At 39.0% G+C, this 10,086-nt stretch overlaps 1 protein-coding gene across 1 annotated transcript; it reads right to left on the bottom strand.

The window, feature by feature from the left end:
* Positions 1–1,511: 1,511 nt before the first annotated feature.
* Positions 1,512–9,962, bottom strand: tmem51a (transmembrane protein 51a). Its single transcript, XM_079827873.1, has 3 exons — positions 9,775–9,962; positions 7,159–7,608; positions 1,512–3,470 (listed from the first exon to the last, which is right to left on the bottom strand). The coding sequence occupies exons 2-3, from the start codon at positions 7,515–7,517 to the stop codon at positions 3,068–3,070; spliced, it is 762 nt and encodes a 253-aa protein (XP_079683999.1). The 5' UTR covers positions 7,518–7,608; positions 9,775–9,962; the 3' UTR covers positions 1,512–3,067.
* Between the last annotated feature and the right edge of the window lie 124 nt (positions 9,963–10,086).

The following is a 10,086-nucleotide window of genomic DNA, read 5'->3' as shown; positions in this document are numbered from 1 at the left end:
GCAGGAGCGATTGAAGAGCGGGACTGTTATTATAGCATAGTCGCAGGCGGGACTTTTATTATCGCCACTTCCTCTTTTCCAGTCATGAGTATGAGGTAACGCAACTCTGTTTATCGTATTAGATATATCTGAGTGTGTTGAAAAGGAAGTTATGACGTTCGCTCGGCGGTTGCTATGACACTTGTTCACACTGCAGTGAGAGTACAATGTTTCTGCTAAATAAAACCGGAAACCGAGGGTAACCGCAATCGACAGGGGACTCCCTCAAACGCATAGCTCACACCACGTCCCGGTTCCTTGGTTAAAATAGCAATTTCTCACGATTTACAAATAGTTGGAAACATTTGGGATATTCTAAGTACTCAACTGAACAAAATATATAACACTGGCCTAGTGGTTTTTGGATATTTTACTGCAAAAATCTTATAGTTCACCTTTAACAGGCCACAGGTAAATATGACATTTATTATAATGGGTTTATGTGAGGATTGTTAAGTTCACTTAAATTAAAAGTATTTTTTTTAAAGCCTAATTCATGTTGAAATTTATATAGCTTCAGTTATACTGTAATGTTGAATGTCTCTCATTAATGTTTAAATAAATCACGTTCATAGAGACTGGAAGAAATTAAACCATATTAGTATTGACATTTTTTTTGTCATATCAAAATTTTGGTTAACATTAAGATTACAGTAGGCTGCTTTTTCATTTGTTTTAAATTTGTTCTGCCATGTCTATGTAAATCAGTTGAGGCAGCAGAAACTACTCGGTTACTCGTCACATTATTACAACGTAGACATTATGCGGCTATTTTAACTGTTATCAAAATTGTAATAATGTACCCTAAGTTTGTATTGCAATTAAACTTGTATGTCATTCATACTATGACAAGGAAAATAAAAACTGCTCTAAAGAGAATTAACGTCTCCCACCACCACCCCGCATTCATGCTTTAAAATTATTTTGGTGGGTCTTGAGATTATACTTGTCTAGGTGGCTCCCGGGATGCAAACGTTTGTGAACCCCTGATTTAGATGACAGTGAGTGATATTAATATTTGATGCAATCCTTTGAAAATAAATTACAACAATGTAAAATCCGTGTGTCCTTGGCATGGTATGCTTTTTTGCAATGGAGAAATGCGGTAACTTTTACTGTTACTAACCACCAGCCCTTGAGACGATAGCATCAGCAGCAGGTATTAAGTGTGCAGTGCACACTGAAATATTACATTATATGTACCACTAAGTTGCGAATTTGAGTTATCTTCAAATTTATCTAAAATCAAACATACGTGTAGATGTGTTTTTAAACAAATTATTTTTCCATTAAATTATGTCCTTCACTTCCAAAGCGCACACTTGCTTTGCAGCTCTTTCCTGAGTGGCACGAGTACGACCAATAGTGTTTGAGTGAGGGAAGTGTGAAGGAGCATTTGATTGGTTGGACCCATTGAAGGGATACGTCCTTTCCGGAACGAATCGGTTGAGTGAATGACTCAATGGCAATTAATCATACCAACATTTTTATTCATTCATAATTTTTCTAAAATGAAAGACATGCTCTGGAGGACATAATTTATTCTCTCTCTCTTACTTTATTTTTTTATTAGAATTTCTCATTATGCAAATATTTTTTGGTTGCACTTAATTTTGATGGTAACTAAGTAGCATTGCATTTACATGTTAACTAGCTCTCAGAGTATTAGACTGTTAGGGGTAGGGCTAGGGTTTGTAGAATAAGGGGTTAGTTCGAAGTTGACATGTACTTGCAAAGTTACTACTAAGTCTGTGGACCTGCTAAAGTGTTAGCAGATATTAAGCAGACAGTCTAATCTAATGAGAATTAGTTTGGAATATAGGTGAAAAAAACTTGTATCAGGTTATCTAAAGGGGACCATCAAAATAAGATGTTACCCATTTTTTATATTTTAGAACAAATACAGCTACATGTCAAACTTTTTTTTTTATTATTATTTCTCATACCATACTAGATTACAATTATAAACAATATTCCAACATAGAAAAATCAAAACAGAAGAAACAAATAACAGATCATTAAATAGCACATGAGATTCAGCAACATTTTCCATCCACACACATCTTAAACTGCAGTGTCATCAGCAAAAATTCCAGAAAAAGAAACACTGATTTCCATAATAACCAGTTACGGGTGTGTCTTAATGGGAAAATCTTGGAGTGTTTATAGGAGTGACGCTAGGGCAGACTGATGACGGCGAGCTTGAACCTCACAGCATGGAGATGCCACAGCTGCCCTATGAGAAACACGGTTGTCTTCACACAAATAAACTCGAAAAGTTAAAAATAAAGGAATGAAAAGACTGAGTGTTTGTGTATCCAAGTTAGTGAAAAAGGGAGACAAGAAATTCTCAGTGTCTGGTGGTGTGTGTTAGTGAGAGAGTGATATAAGGCAGCTGCAGGGTCAAAGAACCTCTGTGTCGTAAACCATGAGGAGAGACACATACGGATGACCTCACAGTTTGTCACTCCGGCAACAAGGTCACCAAGAACAATCATACTTGCACACAAACACAGAAAGTTAAGCCAAGTTCATGGAAAATTTACAAAACAACACCACATGCACTCTAACACACCTGATACACACACACGCACACATCAGTGCAAAAACGCAGCAGTGCTGATGTGACTCACAGTTTACAGTTTCACATCTCTTGGAAGGTTCTTGTGGACGTCCAATGAAATAAAGGTCTGGCAGCTAGGATGCTGAATTTCAAGTTTAACGGCAATAACAAGACCAGCCTATATCAAAACCAGCAGGTGTTCAGTAAACATCTTTCAAAAATCCAGTTCGGCTTTAGTCCAAAAAGCTTGCTAATGCTAAACAGGATATGTACAACCAACGCAGGAAGACATCCTGAAGGCTCTCGACCTTTACAGAACACTGTCTCTGTCTCTGTGCTGCTGATAGAGGCACATCCTATCCAGAGGAGTAATATGCAGTTTAATGCTGTAGTATTCCATAAAGGTGGTAGACACACTTCATCACTATTTGACACTGCAACGTCAGTGTAAACCTCAAAGCACGTTCACTGTTGTGTGTCAGGAGGAAGTGGAGGGACTTTATCATCATACTGTGGGGGCGGAGTGAGGGGTTCGATGGTGAACACGTTGTTTTGCTGGATATCGCTTAAGCTTTTCCTTCTGAGGTTGTCAGATCTGATGCGCCTAATTTTAAGGGGAATCAGCTTGCGCCCTGGACGGCTGTTTCGGCGGCCGCCTGCTCCAGTGCTGGGGTCGATTTGGGATGAAAGTCTGCGTGCTGGGCTGGACCCATCCTGTACGGTGTGCTGGTCTTCCTCTAGCTCCTCATAGGCTGGCAGCTGGGTGACGCTGTTGTGTCGCTCAGAGGACTGACTGATGGGATACTGGCCACTCAAAACCACCTCTTCATAAGTGGGGACCATGAAGTTCTGAGCTATTTGCTCCATCCTAATGCAAAAATAAATGCCCATTTACAACCATACACAGCATATTTAGGGTGTTATACACTACCATTTAAATCTTTGGTGTCTAATATTGAATCAAATCTTAGTTATTTTATTCAGCAAGAATGCATTAAATTGATCAATTAAAGCGGCAACAAGGACTTTTACATTGTTACAAAAAAGAATGCATCATGGCTTCCATAATTATATTAAGTAGCACAACTGATAATGAAGAAGTAGAAGAAGAAGTAGTAGAAGAAGTAGAAGAAGAACAAGAAGAAGTAGTAGTAGTAGTAGAAGAAGAAGAAGAAGAAGAAGAAGTAATAGAAGTAAAATAAGAAGTAGAAGTATAAGAAGAAGTAGTAGAAGTAACAGAAGAAGTTGAAGTACAAGAAGAAGTAGTAGAAGAAGAAGTAGAATAAGAATAAGTAAAAGAAGTTGAAGTAGTAGAAGAAGAAGAAGAAGAAGAAGAAGAAGTAGTAGAAGAAGTAGAAGAAACAGTAGAAGTAGTAGTAGAAGAAGTAGTAGTAGAAGTAGAAGTAGTAGAAGAAGTAGTAGAGCAAAAAGAAGAAGTTGAAGTAGAAGTAGTAGAAGAAGTAGTAGTAGTAGAAGTAGTAGTAGGGCTGTGCAATTAATTGAATTTCTATTTCTATTTTGGCTCCCAACGATCCCCAAAATAGTACAATCGAGAAAAAACGATTATTTTGCCATGTTCTGTTTTGCCAGAACACTCTTATTTTGTCTTGCGTTCTGAATGAAACGCGCACGCGCACATCCGCCCCTCCCGAAGCCACAAACACGCGAGTAAAGATGGCAGAAGGAGGGCAGTTACAGCAGCATTTGGTGAGCAAAAAAGGCAAAACCAACTCCGTTGTCTGCAGTGATGGGAATAACGGCATTATAGATAAACGGCGTTACTAACGGAATTATTTTTTTCAGTAACGAGTAATCAAACGAATTACTGTTTCTCCCGTTACAACGGCGTTAGCGTTACTGAGAGGAAAAAAATGCGCCGTTACTATAATTGAGCTCACTGAAGCGGTTTTCATCCAAACAGGCTCTCTGTCAGTCGGACCTGCAACGTTTTTCTTTCTCTTGTTGGTGTGTGTGTGTGTGTGTGTGTGTGTGTGTGTGCGCGCGCGCGGGCCTGCATGCCATGCGTGTTGGGGGGTGGGTGGGGTTGTACACATAACTGATGATGATTGGTGGGTGGGAGACAAGGTTGAGGTTGATAAGTTGAGTTCACACGCACTCGCATATGCACAGTCACACACACACACACCAAGTCCAACGACTTGCAAAGGTAACGCTCCACTACCAAAGGAGTAGTATAGTACTGATAATATTTACACAATATTTACACTATAGTAGGCCTACTGATAATATTTACAATAATGTATTGAATTTGATAGGTGTCTCTCACATTGTCCCACAGCAACATTACAATAGTGTACATTAATGTACAATGTTTTATAATAATAATTTATTCTATTTAGTGTCCAATTCATTCATTTAACATATTTAATAATGGGGGCATCCAAGTTTTGAAAAAAAAAGAAAAGAAAAAGTAACTCAGTAGTTACTTTCCCTGGTAATTAGTTACTTTTATGATGATGTAACTCAGTTACTATTTGTAAGAAGTAACTAGTAACTATAACTAATAACTTTTTTAAAGTAACATGCCCAACACTGGTTGTCTGGGAACAGTTTGGTTTCGAGGAATCAGACGACGAGCAGAAACATGCTACGTGCAAGATTTGCTACATGGTAGTGGCTGCAACACATTCCCAAAGTCATGTGAAATAATCGTGTTAGATAATCATGATTTCAATATCGACCAAAATAATCGTGAATATGATTTTTTCCATAATCGAGCAGCCCTAAGTAGTAGTAGTAGTAGTAGAAGAAGAAGTAGAAGAAGTAAAAGAAGTTGAAGTAGTAGAAGAAGTAGTAGTAGTAGAAGAAATGTTACTTGAGCAGCAAATCACCATATTAGATATCACAGGGAAAATTACATCTTTATATATATATATAAAATTTATATAATATATAATATATATATATATAAACCACGCAAACGTCATACGTTGACCTTATGACGTTCGCGTGGTTTTTACATTCAGAAACATCATAATGAATAAGTAATAGCCTATTTTCTGTCTTGATTTTGAGGCTCTCTGAAAAACAGTCGGTTTTGATGGCCGTGCTGCACTGAAGACTTAGAAGTAAACGCCCACGGATAAGATTTGCATATTTAATGAGCTTCTGCTCCCCTGTCGGTGACAGCGTGTGGCAAACGGCAACCGGAATGAATCGGCCAGCCCACAGCCAGGGCTCGCAAAATGTCTTTATCAAACAAAAACAATGATGTATCTCTCATCCACCCGCGATTGATAGGAATGTTATTTCGGTATAATTTCGCCCGATCATCAGTGAATATAACGGCGAACCGTAAACACGCACGCGCGCACACACACTACAGTTGGCTGGCCGGTGATAGCCCGTCTGAAAAGCACATAGCCCCGGGACTTTGGCCTTTGCGAGCTGGCGTTACAATTCCGAGTCTGATCACGAATGAACCAATAACACCTTCTCCAGCCAGTGACAGTGTGCTAAGGTATGATATCAATAGAGATCAAACGATCTGTCATAATGCAATACTAACACATATAAAAAAAACTACTCACATAAGTGTGTTGCACCGTTCCTGTTGGATCCGATATAGAAGGCACAGCATTGTGTTTTAGCTCAATATGTCTGCAAATCCAGTCTCGACCTCTCATCTTGTTTACAAACGATTCCGCGGTGAAATGAAGCTAACAAACGCAATGTCTTACACAAGTGAGCTGGAACTGGCATCGTTTAGCTCCACAAATCGGTGGGCGGGCTTGAGACGGTGCTTCTGCGTCCTATTACGTCAATGGTCGACATATTGTAAGAGCTCTCGTTTTCTGGGCCTGGTGTCTGTAAAAGATTTTCTTTGACTAACAAGGACGTTTTCAGCTCTGAAACTTACAGGATATTCTTATAACACGATGAACTATTATATACTAACGGCTCAAAGGAAAGTTGATTTGTCAATTCATCACCCCTGTAACATTTTACAATAAGTTGTTTTTTTATATAAATTTCATGAATTTGTAATTAATTAATTAAATTAACTTAATTTAATGAGTCGCCGCAAGACATTTTACAACCCGAACCAACCGTGCCAAATTATATGATATTTTAAGAGACTTATTGACCTTGACATGGTCATGAGGGGCTGCAGGGGTTCTCTTTATGTTATAATGTCCTATCTTTTTCCCTGCATGTTGGATGAAACGCATGATATTGATTTGGAAGACAAAACGTTTTTCAAATATTAATAAGCAGTTTTGTAAAACCGTTTTTTTTAGGACATAATACAAGATTATGCAACAAAAAAAAATTATATCAGGAGAGTTGCATCAACCTAATATTTATGACTTCACACTCCAAAAAACAACAACAAAAAAAACATGTATTTTAATTCAGAAACTAAAAAACAGAAGCACATTCAATTCACTATATGTATAAATTGCATTTTTAAATGTTTTTGAATTTGAACATTACAAAAAAACAAAAAAAAAGTTACGTCATTGACCCAAATATCATTGTAAAGTGAATGAATGTGACTTCACCTGGGTGTGTATTTAACAGTATGTACTCACGTAGCCCCCTCCTCCTGTCTGTTAGCGGGTGTACCGCCGGCTTCCTGTCCCCTGGCCGCCCGGTGTTTTTTCCGTACACTCAGACACACAGACAGCAGCAGCAGCGCCACTCCTCCCCCAACAAGGACGAAAGCCACAGACGAGGTCTCCCGAATTTGACCGGAGTCCGTGACTGGCCTGGAGCTGTTCCCTCCGGACCCCGCCGGCACCACACTCCACACAATCATGACGATCCCCAGAGCGATGAGGCCCACGCCCAGCGCGGCAGTAGCATACTGCGCCCCAGAGTTACTGCCGCTGGTCCTGCTGGGGCTGGGTGGAGTCTGGTCACTGTAGGACATGCTTCCAGACCTTACCATGGACTTGAATCTCCTCCGGACACTTTGTATTTCGTCCTGTGTCTCTCAAAATCTCATTTTTTCCTTTGTTTTCTGGAGCCGCTGACCCGCACTGTGAACAGAAAATCGAATAAAGTTGAATCAGCGGGCATCAAATTGTGATTGAATAATCAGACTATCATAAAAGAGTCTTAAATCAATAAACGTCAAAGATCCAGGCCCAGTCCCTCCATAAAGCCTGTGTGAAAATACACTAGAAGTCACCTGGCCTGTGCTTCAGCAGTGATAAAGCTTTTATCAAAGCATATTTATTGTATTTATTGACATGTTAGGCTTGTCTAACTTCCTTCCATTAGATTAAGTAGGTGTCCCGCCTGCTAAGATTTAGTTACAGGTGCATGAAAATGGAAGAAAGAGTTTGATTCAAGAGTGAAGTGAGAGAGTTCATGAACACAGACTTCGGTGAAATTTCATCTCTGCTCTGGAAGGTTAACGTTGGAGTAAGACCAGGCAGCCAGTTAAAAAAAAAAAAAGTCAAAAATGTCTTTACTGACAATGTGTTATTGTTTAATAGTTACACACACACACACACACTAAAGAAAGCACATCATAACTCTGCTGTGTCATGCCAATGGTTATCTGTACAGGCAGGTTTGGGATAAGCATTCTTACCGCACCTTTAATAATTTCTCAGTGTGAAAGCACCATTAAGTCATGGTCTCAGATGAGTGTAAATCACGTACATGTAGAGCCAGGTGGTTTATGATGGAATCTATTTCCTTCAGCAGTGACTCATACATTATGCTGTGCATATGGAAAAAATGTGGCCAGTTGCTCATGAGCTCTGTTTTTTTATTCCTGCAGGGTGATTAAAGTCTCTATGGACAGACATAATTTCATCCCGGCACATTTGACTTGTTGAATGCAATTTCCTTTACGCATAAGCAACGTTTATAAAGTGTAGAACAGAGTTTACCAAGCACGTCTAAGCATGCAGGCAGATAAAATGATAGTGAATCTACGCCGTGGAATGGCAAGAATGTCCTGCTCTCGCAAAAGCCACTTTAGCCAGATTAGACAAAAAAAGTGCCACATAAATTCACATTACACAGGGGCACCGTAACAGGGAGGAAGGTTTCAGCAGAGGGAGCTTGAGGCAACAAACTGTACCAGGGGCCCAGAAACTCAGGCGACCCCCCTCTTTAGATAGTATTTCAGATGGTAGCTGTATCTTAGAAGGAACTGTACACTCACATTTACAGAACTCAAAATAAGGGGCGGTCCACAAAAAACAGTTTTACATTTAAAAACATAATGCGGAAGGCAGTGGAATGGAAAAAAACGGTCAGCAGAAGGGGTTTTTAAAAGTCGAACTCTTAAAGTTGAATTTTAACTTGAGCGGCGCGTTTTTAAGAATGACATCTCATGCAAAAGAGGTGAAACACAAGCGCAATGGTCAAAGACATCTGTCTAGCTAATGTTTAGCTAAAAACAATGAAGTTCTACATAGTGTGTTCTGAAACTAGTGTTGCAAAGTTTCACAAAACTTTCCAGGATTTTTGGGACATTTTGGAGACTTTTGGAAAATTTCTGGAAATTGACCGGACATTTTCAGCCCCTTTGCAACCCTAAAACATGCAGCGTTAAAGTTCAAATTTAAGTGTTTGAAAGTAGTTCAAATAAAATAAAATAAAATGTCTCTAGACCTTGCAGCATTTTTAAGAGCAAAACTGTATTCCGTGTGAATGACCTCTAAGGCTGTCAGAGCGTACAACTCATGCCAAATATCTCCTTATAAACTACTCAAGAAAGAAATATATATAAGGGCGAGTACTGGCAAAAAAAAAAAAAAAAGGGTTGTGAACTGTCCCTTTAAGCATCAACATCCGAGAATCTACTATAGGGCTAGATTTTGAACGTCTATGAACGAATATTACTACTAGCTGCTACTACTACTAATAAAAAGAGTAAAACATCTAAACACTAAATAAAGAAGAGTTAGATATCTTCTTTAGATATTTACATTTTACAGACATAAATGCAACTTTACACAACCAGAAGTCCCGTTATACACTGACAGTAAAGGCAAACAATTCTTTACTAAATAAATGTAGGACGAAAAAAAAATCCTCTCAGATTAAATATCAAAATGAATTTAAAACAGCAAATCACGTTGCACGTGGCTAAAAAAACCGAACGCGCTAAAACCATGTAAACAGTAACAAACGTTCCAGGAAAACGAGTCAACCTTCAAGTTCACTGTAATGTAGAGTCTTACCGAGAAAACTTCCCTTCCTTGAGTTTACCCAGTGCGTTAAAATACTGGATGAAATCACTTTTAATCCAATGATGCACACGTATACCGAAGCATTTGTTACATTCCTTAAGAAGCTGAACTCGAATTCCTTAAAGCAGTATGGCCTTAAGTTTCACAGATATGAACATCTTCCTGTCCCTGCAGTCCAGAATTAACCCTTTAACAGACCCACTCGGGCTCCCGCCCCGCCCATGTGTTCTGAAGGGTAAACACTTCCCCATCCCCTGACAGTGATGATTCATAAAACTACAGAAGCACTTTCAGTGAAACAGT

The sequence above is a fragment of the Gobio gobio genome, assembly GCF_949357685.1.
Source record: "Gobio gobio genome assembly, chromosome: 10".
Lineage (NCBI taxonomy): Eukaryota > Metazoa > Chordata > Actinopteri > Cypriniformes > Gobionidae > Gobio > Gobio gobio.
Note: the sequence above shows the minus strand (reverse complement) of the source record. Positions and strands in the feature narration are given on the sequence as shown.